This window comes from Orycteropus afer, unplaced genomic scaffold (assembly GCF_000298275.1).
Source record: "Orycteropus afer afer isolate SDZICR_OR568_19922 unplaced genomic scaffold, OryAfe1.0 scaffold00006, whole genome shotgun sequence".
Lineage (NCBI taxonomy): Eukaryota > Metazoa > Chordata > Mammalia > Tubulidentata > Orycteropodidae > Orycteropus > Orycteropus afer.
The window spans coordinates 18,520,616-18,534,512 of record NW_006921593.1 but is presented as its reverse complement, the minus strand read 5'-3'; the positions used below and the strand labels follow the sequence as shown (position 1 = coordinate 18,534,512).

Here is a 13,897-nt window from a genome sequence, read left to right as displayed (position 1 = left end):
TGGCTTCTTGTGGCTCTGGGCGCCCCTTGGCTGTGGCTGCGTCATAGGTCTCTGCCTCCCCCATAAATGGCCATTCCCTGCTCTTCCTTGTGTTTTTTCTCTGTGTCTCTGTAAGGATGCTGGCTTAGTGCTCTAGTCCTGCTGTGTGTGACAGGAATACTACAAGCAGATGACCTTAACAAACAGGAGTGGATTCTTTCATGGTTTAAGAGGCTACACTGAACTCAGGGTGCCAGCTCCAGGGGAAGGCTTTCTCTCGCAGTCAGGTCTGGAGGAAGGTCCTTGTCTCCTTTGAACAGCTGTGGGCCCGGCATTCCTCGGAGATCTCCATGTGTCCCGGCGTCAGTCTTCCCTGAGTGTAGGAGGTTCTCAGTGCAGGGGCCCCAGGTCCACAGGCTACACTGTGCTCAGCTCTTCTTTCTTGGTGGTACTGAGGTCCCGCCCTCTCTGCTCACTTCTCTCTCCTTTGATCTCTTGTAAGATTAAAGGTGATGCAGGCCACACCCCAGGGAACTCCCCTCACAGTGTATCAGGACTGGACACATCAGATTGCACAGAGGAGGGTGACTGCATCATTACTCAGCTGCCAAACACTGAGTCATGGTCCAGCTGAGTTGACATGCATTTGGGGGACACAGTTCATCCCTGGATTCCAGGCCTGCTCGATAACCCAGGACCTTATCTCCAGGTCCTTGACTCAGTCGCATCTAAGGGTTCTGGGGTCAGGTTTTCACAGGTTCTGGGGTGGACGTTCCGTTTTTTGGGGCCACCATCCACTTCACTATTGCTCCTGAGGTAAAATGTGAGACACTGACAGGCCACTGCCCATCCCCCTAGCCCAGTGGGCATACCATCCCAGGCTCCGGCACTGTAGGTCTCACCTCCTGGACCAGCACCCCCTTTTGTTAAAATATTTAGTAACTGCAAAAAGGGCGTGGAGGCGGCATCTTCTGGCCTCCTCCAACTTCCCAAGAGGAAGGCAGAATCACCATCAGCACAAGGCTTATTCCTATGAGGCCAGACATACTGCCACCCTCCAGCCTTTTACCAACCCTGACACCAGCCATCCCTCCCACAGCACCCACTACTTCTCTACTGGGTTCCATAATTCATTGCAATGGCTACACAGACCTCACAGTCAATACTCAGGATTATGGGGTTTATTAGGAAAGTAACGGGCTCCAACTCAAGTTTAGGAACGTGCTCAGGATACAGCTCTTTGATCAGGACAGTCTCCCCTCTGCTGTGCCCTCAGTCACGCCTCTCTGGCCCTTGGCCTCTCGGCCTGGCCTCTGCCCTGCTTGGCCAAGCGTTACAACGCTCTTTTAGCTCTGCCAGTAGGTACATCTACATGCACCCAACTATGCCAGCAAGGCTCCTGCCCAACGGCACTGTGGGCCAGGTAAGCCTGCCACTCTGTCTCCTGCCTCTTGGTTCATTGCCACCGTCCCTCAGCGGGGTGTCTCTCTGCTGGGCATCTGTGCTGGCGAGATGCAGTGCAGGGACCTCAGGTCCAGAGACGCGCCCTGCTTCACCTCTAGCGCTTTTCTCCCGATGGCAGTGGGATCTCTTTCCTGCCTCTGTGAAGGCTCATTTTAAGCCTGGCAGAGTGACAAAACTAACCAATCCCAACATCAGAGTTCTACATACCTCATTTGCATGGTCCCACCCAGTAATCTGGTGGGCGTTACTAAGACTTTGGCTAGAAAAGCCATGCCAAGGAACTCACTGCACCTCAGTAACACCTGTGTTCTGCCCCCAGGTGGTGCTAACAGGTAACACGCTTCCTCCCACAATTTCAAGGGTCAGTGCAGCATTCTTGCTGTGATGTAGAGGGGAGGTCAAAGGGGGGCAGTTTATGACAAAATGACGTATTTAAACATGGGGGACCTGGGCATGGCTGGACACCCAGGTCCTCAGGCTGGACCTAGAGCCCCCACAAAGGGGTGAGTGAGAGATAGGCTGCCCCAGTACCGTAAGGGCTGTGATGACCTGAGGTTGCGGGAAGCTCTCGGCAAAGCTCCAGACCCAACAAAGCGAGGTCTGGAGACGACAACGTGTAGGAGGACTGCAGAAATCTGGAGCAAGAGGGTGAGTGGAATTCAGAGCTGGCTGAGGTCATGAGGCCGCTTCCTCAGCTGCCAGGAGGCGGAGACGCCGTGGCTGGTCTTCACCTGCAGTGTCCTGCGATGGAGGGAAGGCCTGCGGAGAGGGCCCCCTCCCCCCACTGGCATTTATAGTGTTGTGCACACAGGCCAGGAGGCCTAGAGCAGCAGCAGGGTGTCCACCTGCGTCAGCCTCGCTGGGTCCCAGTTGTGGCCTGGCCACTGATGCTGGGTGATGGTAGGCAGGTGAGCCTCAGCCCCGCCCCACAGTGGGACCACAGTGAGGGACGCCGTGCGGGTTAAACGCGTGAGAGCCTGGCATGCAAGTCTGCTGCTGCTTTTTTGTTTTGACACAGCCTCCAGATTTTATTGTGTTCACAGTATAACAAGAGGCGGAACTTAGCTGTGGCTCCCGGGCCCTCTGTCCCTTCATGTCCGGTCGGCCCGGACAGCTGTGCTCTTGCGTCTGCGGCTGGTTCAGCCTTCCTAGGCTGCCCAGCCCTGCCCTCTGCTGCCTGTCACGACGCTGCTGGCCCTGGGCGAGCAGGGCACCCTGACCCTTCTTGTGCTGCGCCACTTGTGTCACTTTGTGGTGCTGGTGCTGGCCACACTTGAATTCCTTCCTGCCTCTGCAGAAGGCACTGGCATCTATGCACGGCGGGCGGGCGGGCGAGGAGTCCAGGTGCTGGCTGCCTCCTTCTCTGTTGTCAGTGGGCTGTGGCCTGTGCCAACTGGCCTTTCTGTCACAGGCCGCAGCAAAGTACTGCTGAAGCCCCGGACGACGGAGGAGGTGTCGCGGATACTCAGGTAATGGGAGGGAGGCTGCCCGCCCACTGCACCCCGCACTGGCTCGTGGGCTTCCTGTGTCGTGGCCATGGGGGGGACACAGACCGAGGGGTGGCGGTGATGGAAGACAGGCAGGATGCTCCAGCATGGCTGCCCTCCGAGGCTGTCCTGAAAGTGTCTCCCATCTCTGGGGGGGGAGGCGCCAACCCTCCTCCCAGCCTGAAAGGGACCCAAGAGGACTTTGTCAGTGGCAGAAACAGACCTTTTATCTCCAAGGTCATTTTCCCCTGATTATGTTCATTGTAGAAAATTTAGAAACCATGTTGTCCTTGAGTGCTGTGGAGTTGATTCTGACCCACAGCGCCCCTAGAGGACAGGGTGGAACTGTCAGTCTTCACGGAAGCAAAGTCCCAACCACACCCACTGCTGTGGTCGGAGTCCATTCCGACTCACAGCACCCCTAGAGGACAGAGTGGAACTGCTCACAGGGTCTCCAAGGCTGTCATCTTCATGGAAATGGATCCCTAGGTCTTTTCTCCCAAGGAACCGCTGGTGGGTTCCAACCACTGACCTTCTCGTTAGTGGCTGGGCACTTTAACCACTGCGCCCCAGGACTCCTTTAGAAACCATCAAAGATGGAGGGTTCTGTCCCCCAGCCCCCGGGAGAGCCACGGAGGGCTCTGGGCTTGCGTCTTCTCCGTGCTGTTTCCGACTGTGGGTGTTTAAGTGCCATCCCTCTATCACCTATGTTGTGGTCGTTTTTTTTTAATAGACCTTCCTTGAATAGATTTTACTTTTTGGAGCAGGTGTAGGTTTGCAGAATTGTACAGGAAATGTGGGGAGTTCCTCATCCCCCTGACACTGCGTGCCTCCTTGTGTTGCTGTGGCATGTTTGTTACAGCCACTGAACACATGCTGATACATCCTCATTACTCTGGTCCACAGGTTCTCCCAGCTTCACTCTCTGTCCCAGAGTGCTGCAGGTTTTGACAAATGTATCATGTCACGTGCCACCATCACAGTGCCACACGCAGTCCTTTCTCTGCCCTGAAAGTACCCGTGCCCCCGTTCATGCGCCTGCCTCCTCTAGACCCCCAGGCACCTGCTGCCCTCGTCACGGTTTCTGCAGTGTTGCCGTTGTAGTTTGTTCTGTGTCCACCGAGCAGCAGCGGCCATTTCTTCCTCTTCAGCACTTTGCGTCTAAGTTACTGCACCCTAGGAACATTCCCCCCACGTGCCCACCTCCCACATGCCTGCTGAAACCTGCTGTGAGGTCATTGTCCTTGATGCTTTATGAGCAGCTTCGGGCACCTCTGTTCCTGGAGCCCCCCTGGCTGCGTGTCAGCACAGCCTTTCCGGCCTGAACGCACCAGCTCCCAGGTTCTCAGTTGCTGGATGGCTCCCTCTCAGGCTTTGCAAAGTTGGAACCTGGCAGAGTGGATGACACAATGCACTGTCCAAGAGACGGGGACTGGGTGAAGGACACAAACACGCAGCTGGGACTGAGGAGGGAGGGGACTGAGGGCAGGGGACTACTGCAAGGGGGCGCTGACGGGAGAGGGGAAAAGGGTGAGGGGTGTGTCCCACTCCAGCAGGGCCTGTGCTGGCCTGATTACTCTTGTGAGTGTGCGTCCCATGTGGTGGGGACAAGACCTTGACAGCCCTGTGCTCACCTAGGTACTGCCATGAGAGGAACCTAGCGGTGACCCCACAGGGGGGCAACACGGGCATGGTGGGGGGCAGTGTCCCCGTCTTTGATGAGATTGTCCTCTCCACGTCCCTCATGAACCAGGTGGTCCACTTCCACAGTGTGTCTGGTAAGCCCACTGCCCGCCTGTCTGCACACGCTCACACTGGTGGGGCCAGCTCTGGCAGTGAATGCCTGGTGTGTGCGTGTGCTTGAGTGTATGTGCGCCTGGCATGTGTGCATGCCTGATGTGTACGTGCCTGACATGTGCACATGCCTGGTGTGTGAGCGTGCCTGGTGTGTGTACATGTGTGTGCCTGGTACATGTGTACATGTGTGTGCCTGGCATGTGCATGTGCCTGGTGTGCATGCATGCCTGGCATGTGCATGTGCCTGGCATGTGCATGCAAATGTGTGTATGCATGCTTGGTGTGTGCACATGCTGGATGTGTGCATATACCTGATGTGTGTGTGTGCCTGGCATGTGCGTATAGATGTGTGTATGCATGCTTGGCATGTGCATGTGCTGGATGTGTGCATGTACCTGGTCTGCACGTGTGCCTGGCATGTGTGTGTACATGTATGCATGTGTACCTGCTGTGTGTACCTGGCACGTGTGTGCACCTGACGTGTGTGCTTGGTGTGTGTGTACATGCGTGTATGCATACCTGATGTGACGTGTGGATGTGCCTGGCATGTGTGTGTGCCTGGCGTGTGTGTACATGTGCCTGACGTGCACATGCTTGGTGTGTGTGTGTACATGTGTGTATGTGTATGTGCAATTAGTCATTTGCATGGTTCCTACTGTGGGCTTGGACTGAAGGGGGATGGCCCAGCTTGTGGCCAACATATCTTCCAGTGCAGGTGTTGTGTGTCCATCAGTCCTTTCTGGAGGTGTGACGGCATAAACAAATGCTGCAAAAGTGGGGCTCCCCGTCCATGCAACATAGCGGTATGTCCCTGCAGCAGGCTTCCTCAGCTTTGTGAGTGTCCAGTTGTTCTTTGTTGGGGGCCGGTCCTGGGCACTGTCCTAGGATGTTGGACAGTATCCCGGCCCCCACTCACTACATGCCAGGAACACCTGCAGTGAGACCAAAACGTTTGCAGACGTTGCCATTGTTCCCAGGGGCAGAGCTGCCCCTAGGTAAGAGCCATTGCTCCATATCATCCCTTCTGTAAACACACGTGTGTGCATGTGCACACACACGTGTATGTGCACATATGTAGCAATGTGCATGTGCGCACACATGTGCGTGTGTGCACACATGTGCATCAGTGTAAATGCATGTGTATGTTTTTAATGGATGCACACCTATGTATGTGTGTATACCCGTGTGCATGTGCTACTGTATGTGTGCATATGTGTATATGCATGTGTGCACATGCACACGTGTCTGCACATATCTATGCGCATATGCCAATGTGTATATGTGTGCATACTATGTATATGTGTGTGCCTGTGTGTTTATGTGTGTGCATTTGTATGTGCATGTGCCACTGTGTTTATGTGTGTGCCCATGTGCATGTGTGCGCCAGTGTGTATGAATGTGTATGTGTGTGCTACTGTGTGTATGTGTGCATACTGTGTATGTGCATGTGCCTGTGTCTATGTATGTCCATGTGCTGATGTACATGTGTGCATGTGCACACATGTATGTGCATATCTGTATGCACTTGTGCATGTATATATGTACACACATGCACATGTGTATGTGCACGTGTACACATGCATATGAGTGAATGTGTGTGTGATGCACATGTGTGTGTATGAAGCTTTTTCTTCTCTTGCATCCTCACCCTCTCTCTCTCATCCCTGTAATTAAAGGTGCATTTGTGTGCATGTGTGGGCATGTGTACTCACGTGTGTGCTCACATGTGCATGCTCTTTTCTCTTGCTGTCTTACCTTCTCTCATCCCTGTAATCATTTAAGGTGAGTGTGTGTGCGTGCATGAGTGTGCATGTGCATGTGTGTGCACACATGTATGTGAAGTTTTTTCTTCTCTTGCTGCCTCACCCTCACCCTCACCCCAACCCCCACCCTCAGTCTCTCATTAAAGGTGGGGCATAAGTCTAGATGCTTTTGTTCTGGGCGAGGGGTGGGATGCATTCCCAGTCCCCTGCACGGTTCCTCAAGTGAATGCTCTCTGCAGGGTCTGTACCCTAGGGACCTAGGGTGGGCTCACCTGGCAGGGTTCCCTCACTCTGGGGTCTGCAGTGGTTCTGATGCAGGGGTCCTGGTGGGTGCCCTGTGAGGGGTCTGCACCCCTAGAGCCCCAGGGTGGTCTCATCCAGCAGGGTCCTCTTGTCCTGGGGTCTGCAGTGGCCCTGGTGCAGAGGTCCTGGTGGGTGCCCTGTGAGGGGTCTGCACCCATAGGGCCCCAGGGTGGGCTTGTCCAGCAGGGTCCCCTCACCCCAGGGTCTTCAGTGCCCTGGTGCCATTGCAGGAGTCCTGGTGTGCCAGGCTGGGTGTGTCCTGGAGGACTTGAGCCAGTACTTGGAGGACCGTGACTTCATCATGCCCCTGGACCTGGGTTCCAAGGGCAGCTGCCACATTGGGGGAAACGTGGCCACCAATGCAGGCGGCCTGCGGGTCCTGCGATACGGCTCGCTGCACGGGACGGTCCTGGGCCTGGAGGTGGTGAGTGTGATGCCAGCACCTGCCAGCACCTTGCCTGCAGCCATGCAGCCACATTGTGCTCAGCGTCCCCAGGTGGGATGAGCCCTGACTTGACCCACAGTGGTTAGCTCTTAGAGGGTCTTATCCGGGTGTTGCATCTGCCCTTGGTTGCCTTGCTGTGTGGTTTCTGAGGGTAGAGCTTTCTGTCCAGGTCTGTGGCCAGGCCTTGACAGACTGCCTGCTTCCCTCTACCTGCTGCCTCCTGGGCTGCTGGTGGCCTTATTTCTAGCCAGCCTGCTCCTCCTTACAAGCTGATCAGTGAGTCTGATGGAAGGGACAGTGAGTGACACTCAGGCTCCAGACCAGGAGAAGCCCTGCTGTCTGAGGGCTGAGGAGTCAGGGCTGGGAGGACACTGCGCATCACTACCCTGCCTGCTCTGCCCGCCAGGCGTCTGCCTTGCTTCAGAGGCTTCCCTGTAGTGGGATGGGGCTGGGCGGCCTTGCTCTCCGCAGGTACTGGGGACCCTGGTCCTGCCGCAGCCTTCTCTCAGGCTGTTGCATTTCTGAACCAGACCCAGGGGTCGCTGGCACAGGGTGCTGCGTCGGGCTTGGCCTTGAGGAGCAGGGGTACCCAGGGGAAGATGGAGGCCAGCATCAGATCTGAGGTGCCTTTTCCTTGTCCCTGGCCAGGTGCTTGCAGACGGCACTATCCTGAACTGTCTGACCTCTCTGCGGAAGGACAACACAGGCTATGACCTGAAGCAGCTCTTCATTGGGTCGGAGGGCACGCTGGGGGTCATCACCGCTGTGTCCATTCTGTGTCCGCCAAAGCCTAAGGCTGTGAACGTGGCTTTTCTCGGTGGGTTTGCCTTGTTTGAGCTCTGAGACGGCAGGTGTGGGAGACACGGGAGCTCCGTGCTGGGGACGCTCGGTGTCGGAGGTGGCCTTGGTGAGGGAGGGATGGAAGGAGTGTCTCTGGACGGCATGCCTGCCCCTGTTGCTCCTGGGTTCCTGCTTGGAAGCCTTGCACAGGGCTGGGCACGGGGCCTTTTCGTGTTCACAAAGAGTGGGCTTGGAGCCAGACCCCTTTCCTGTCTGGCCAGAACATGCCTTATTCTGGAATGGACTGAGGTCTCAGTCCCCTCTTCCGCTCCGTTTTCTTACTGCAACGGCTTGTAGAGTGAGATGCCAAGAGAAAGGCTGCCATTTGGCATGACACCAATGGCACCAGTGTGTTGACTTCCCAGGGGTAGTTAGCAGCTGCCTCTGAGGAGCAAGGGGACCCCCACAAGTGCCCTGTCCACTGTCAAGGCTGTCACCTTGGCAGGTGGCCCTGCTGCCATCTGTCCCGACCAACACCATCTTGGGTTCTTCAGTTCCCCTCACAGCTCATTTTTTTATTTTTCCATTTTACTGTGATTTGGGTGAAAGTTTACAGAGCAAATTCACTTTCCATACAGCAGCTCACATACACTTTGTCTCATGATGTTGACTACAATTTCCCACAATGCAACAGCCCCCTCCCACTTCCTCCCCATAGTTACCTCTTCCCTGTCCCATCCCTCCATGCACTCCTGCCCCCCGAGCTGTCTCCCGGTGCATAAACAGCCCTTCTTTCTCCCATGATTGTTCTCTCCAAGGAGTGTATCTACCTCAGGTAAATGTTCAAGTCATATGCCTACCTTTTGCTTGGCTGGAAGCCACAGGTGTGGGTTCAGTTCTAGACCTGAAGGGCAGCTAGGGGCCATAGTCTCAGGGATCCATCAGGCTCTATCAGACCAGCAAAACTAGTCCCCCCATTTTTTTTCCCCAAATGACTTTGAGTTTTGTTCCACATTGTTCTCCCTCTCTATCTAGGATCTCCTACATAGATCCCCCTGAGTGGTTGATAGTGGTAGCTTGTTGTTGTTGTTGTTATGTGCCGTCGAGTCAGCCCTGACTCATAGCGACCCCTCCTTGGGTTTCCGAGGCAGTATCACTACGGAAGTAGGATTGCCCAACCTTCCTTCCGAGGAGTGGCTGGTGGGTTTGAACCGCCAGCCTTCTGGTTAGCAGTCAAGTGCCTTAGCCACTATGCTACCAGAGCTCCCGATAGTGGTAGCTAGGCACCATCTAGTTCTTCTGGTCTCATAGTCATATAGGCTGCGGACCGCATGGTATACCAGTCACTAGGAATAATTGTTGTCATGAATCTTTGATTTTCTTCATTCTTCTTTGCTCTGGATGAGGAGAGACTCATCGTTGCATCTAGATGGTTGCTTGCAAGCTTTTAAGATCGCAGTCGGTACTTGCCAAAGTAGGAGGTGGAACAATGTTTTGTTTAGTATGTTATGCCAATTGAGTTAGTTGTCCCCTGCAACTATGGTCCCAAGCCCATAGGTTCAACTACTCTGTCCCTCTGGGTAGCTGGCGGTGACCAAGAAGTGACTACAACCTTGTCCCTTGTCAGCTCTACTATACACCTGGGAATTCTTACAGAACACACCAATACACTTGTAGGACCATTGCCAACCCTATACATGGTTCTTGGGTACACTCCCTGCTCACAGCTCGGTTTAAGATGCCAGCTTATATGCACTCCCTTCACTTCTGCCACAGTTTCTTTTCATCTCCTCTCTCGTCTTCACCTGGTCTGAGTGGGTTTATCATATGACACCCAGCAAGCCCTCATTCCTTCAGAAGTGTAACAGGCACACTTACCTGAAAACCCACTGGCCATCGAGTGGACCCTGCTCGTACGTGGCAGGGTGGAGCTGTGCTGAAGGCCTCCTTTCTTACCTGACGTTTCATTGTGACTTGGGTGAAAGTTTGTGGAGCGCACTGGGTTTCTGTTTGATGACACACACTGCTTGTTGTGTGATGTTGATCGCAGTCCACACGATGTAGCGGCTCTCTCCCCACCGCTCCCTGTGTCCTTCCCCACCATTTCCATCTGTCCTTCTTTCCTCTCCGTAAGGTTTTCAGTGGTTGACTGTCAGGCCTTTCTTCTCGGGTGCCTCTGGGTGGCCCTGAACCCCCAACCTCTGGTCAGCAGCTGAATGTGCTTGGCTGGTAACTGTCCCACCGTCCAGGGACTCCTGTGCTTAACTTACTAGATCGAACCCAATCAATACATTGACCTTCCGGAAGATTCAAGGTTCTTAGAATATTTTAAGTCCGTTTTTCCACCTCCCAAGTGACCTGTTGCCGCTGTCCTGTGCTGTGATTCTAGCTTTTGGTTGGTTGGTTGGTCTAATCATAGTGTTTGCTTCATGACTCACTTTCTTGGCTCTTCATTCCTTCTTGCATCAAGTTGTCCTTTTGGGGTCATGCTCATTGTTGACACGTGTTTTCTTCCATCCCATTGGGAACATTCCAGAGTCCTTAGGCTTCCACTGTGGTTGGTCAGGAAGTCAGCTGCCATCTAACCACTGCTGCTTTGAAGGTATTCTGGTTATTTCTTGTTGTTTGGCCACTTTAAAGATTTTTGCTTTATCTCTGCTCTTTGATAATTTTCAGAATTTTGTATGTGAGTGTTCATTTCTTTTTATCTTTGTTGAATTTCTTAAATCCGTGGATTGGTATCTTTCATTAGTTCCAGAAACTTCTTAGCTATTGCCACTTAAACATGGCCCCTTATCCTTCTGCTTTGGGGCTGTGATTAGAGGATAGAACTTTCTGTCTGTCCTGTCTCGTAACCTTCTGTATTTCCCATCTTTTTTTTTTTTTATTTTAAAAGCTTGTTTTACATTCAACATTACGTGTACATTTAGTTTCACTCCCCATTCTCCATGTCCAACCCTAACGTCTCCTCCCCTCCCTGCCCTGTAACCCTCCCCTGTGCCCCTCGTATTTATGCACTCGTTTGTCCTGCATTTCCTCAGCTTGAATGTGGGTCGTCTGGTGCTCTGTGGTCCATTGCTCTAAGGGATGCACTTCCATAGAGTATGTGGGTGCATCATCCTGGGTTGAGTGGTCTGCATGTACATCTTGTTAACTACTGGGCTGAGAGCCAGCCCCTGGGTGTGTGTTTTATTCCAGGCGCAGAATGTATTCCAGGGCCATAGTACTGGGGGTCTTACAAGACTTCTGACCAGTAATTCTGGTCATTATTGAGATTGTGGATTTTGTTCCACATTTTTCCTCCCACTCTATCCAGGATCTCCAGATTTGATCCTTTCCTGAGTGGTTGGCATTGGTAGCTGGGCGCCATCTAGTTCTTCTGGTTTCAAGGGCCATCATGTCCTAGGGCTGATTGCTTCTAAATGCCCTTGTTTTGTGTGTGTGTGTGTGTTTTTTTTTTTTTGTATTCTTCTTCCCTTCCAACGCTAGGAGACCCTTAGCTACATCCTAGATGGCTGCTTGAAAGCTTTTAAGACCCCAGTCGCTACTCAACAATGTAGGATGCGGAACAAGGCTTTTATGTATTTTGTTGTGCCAGTTGAGTCTGGTGTCCCCCGGTTCTATGGTCCTGAGCCGGTAGATCTATTGGATCTCTCTCCCATAGTGCTTGTGACGGATTACTCTATCTTCTATTGTTTCTGTAAGGATTGCAGGTATTTTGTATCACTGGTGTCTGTGCAAGATTAGCCTCAGTTGACTCTATCCTTGGTCTAGAGTATACTCCTGTTCACTGACCCCCATCTGATCCTCTCAGGTGTTTATGTGTTTATCTGTAGCCTGGTGTTTGGTGTTAATGGTAATGCAGGATTGTGGACACATTGGTTGGTATTAGCATCTGTTGTCTATCTCTTATGTGCACAATTTGAACTTTTCCTATTTCCTAATGTTGTCATGGTGGTCACAGTTCCTTTCCGTATATCCCTCCCCTTACCCACGTCGGTGTGTGGGCCCCAACTAGCCCGAAATTAATCCCTCCTCTTCCCTCCCTGACCCGGTAACCTACAAAGTGAGTTCTGTGTCCCAAGCAAACCCTTCTTTGTCTTTTTACAGTAATGGGCTCATACAGTACCTGTCCTTCTACAATTGACTTATTTTACTCAGCATAATGTCCTCCAGGTTCATCCACGTTGCGAGATGATTCGTGTATCCCTCATTGTTCTTCAGTGTGGCATAGTATTCCATTGTGTGCATGTACCATAATTTGGTTATCCATTCATCCGTTGATGGGCATTTAGGTTGTTTCCATCTCTTTGCTGGGGTGAATTGTGCTGCGATGAGCATAGGTGTGCATATGTCTGTCTGTGCGCTCTCTCTCACCTCCTTAGGATATATTCCTGGTAATTTCTTTCTTTTTTACTCTGTGTTGCATCTGGGTCATTCCTTCTGATGTGTCTTCTGCTGCATGAATGCTGCCTTCTGCTGTGTTTCATACACCCCCAAACCCATCCTTGAGGGTTTCTTCTTGTCCTTTGAATTTTTAGTATTGATTATTATTGTTTTCATTTCTGCACGTTTTATTTGGTTCTTTGCCAAATTTGCAGTACTACTTTTTCAAGCTTATCATCTGCATTTTTAAATATAATGTAACTGTGTTACACTACGATGACCCTATTTTTCAAGCCTGTGTGGTCTGTTTTTACTGTCTGTTGTTTCTGCTTTTCTTCCTCTCGTGGTGCCTCATTTCCTGTGTGCTTAGTTATCTTTGATATTATGCAACTCATTGCTGTTGAAGAATTATTTGTGGGGATTCCTAGAGGCTGAGGGTGAAGGTGCTTCCTCCAGGGACGATTTACACTTGTTTCTGCCGGTGGCTGTGGATCTGGAAGCAAGCAGACCAAGTTCACGGCCTTGAGGTTCTGTGGACCAGGCAGGTGATGAGGACCCAGTCTGCAGTCAGCACAAGGGTTGGTCCGTGGCCACCATTTATCAGTAGAAAATTTTTCTCATCCCCATTCTTTTTTCTCTTGTTCTGCTCACCACTAAGACAACTTCCCCTGCAGTCCTCCAGGGGGGTGAGGTAGGCTAACGTCTGGCTCACCCTTATCCAGAGTGCGTATGCCTAAGGGGAGGGTCTCCTGTTACATTCCTCACCTGGAGCACGTTGTGCAAGCCCAAGGCTAAACCTTCCAGGCATGGCTTGTGGCATCCGGGCAGGGTGACTGCAGGCTTCTTGCTAACCCTGCCTCCCTGTGGAGCCAACCCCCTGGCTGAGCCTGCCATGTCCTTTCTCTCTTGATGGTCTTCAATTTTGATTTTTTTTTTTTTTTTTTGTCCAGCAGCCTGTTTTCAGTAGACATGGGAATAAGTGGCATAGCTCTCTTCACTGCACAGAGCGCCCTCCCCTGGCTCTACTCAGGCTTTGGTCCCACTTCTCCACTAACCACTTCCTGCTTCTGCCAGGGGCCACAATGCCTCCCCTGTTGCCCAGCTGGTGGTCAGTTTGCACAGCTCCTCTGCTCATCCAGCCTCTGACATGGCCCTGTGTTTTGGTATTCCTCCTGGTCCCTCCCCCTCCCCCAGCTTCCTTTGTGGCCTCCCCTAAAAATGCTGAGTGCCTCTCCCCAAGAATGCTGAGTGTCCCCCCAGAACACCAAGTACCCCCGGAATGCTGAGCACCCCCCAACACTGAGTGCCCCCCACCAAACACTGAGTGCCCCCTGGAATGCTGAGCAGCCCCCTGGAACACTGAATGGCACCCCAGAATGCTGAGCGCCCCCCAGAATGCTGAGCGCCCTGTCTAGTGCTGATGTTCCTCTCCCCAGACCCCCTCCTTATCCCTGCCCTTTCCCCACCCTCCTGTCCCCCCATCCTCCTGTCCC

The 13,897-nt window shown here is 52.7% G+C and overlaps 1 protein-coding gene across 1 annotated transcript in view; it reads left to right on the top strand.

Annotated features, from left to right (window-relative positions):
- The window catches only part of D2HGDH (D-2-hydroxyglutarate dehydrogenase), a 37,126-nt gene that overhangs the window by 1,283 nt on the left and 21,946 nt on the right, over positions 1-13,897 (top strand). The window contains exons 2-5 of the mRNA XM_007943249.1: positions 2,855-2,912; positions 4,569-4,708; positions 7,024-7,217; positions 7,887-8,055. Of these exons, the coding sequence (XP_007941440.1) occupies positions 2,855-2,912; positions 4,569-4,708; positions 7,024-7,217; positions 7,887-8,055 (561 nt within the window). The remainder of the gene's footprint in view (positions 1-2,854; positions 2,913-4,568; positions 4,709-7,023; positions 7,218-7,886; positions 8,056-13,897) is intronic.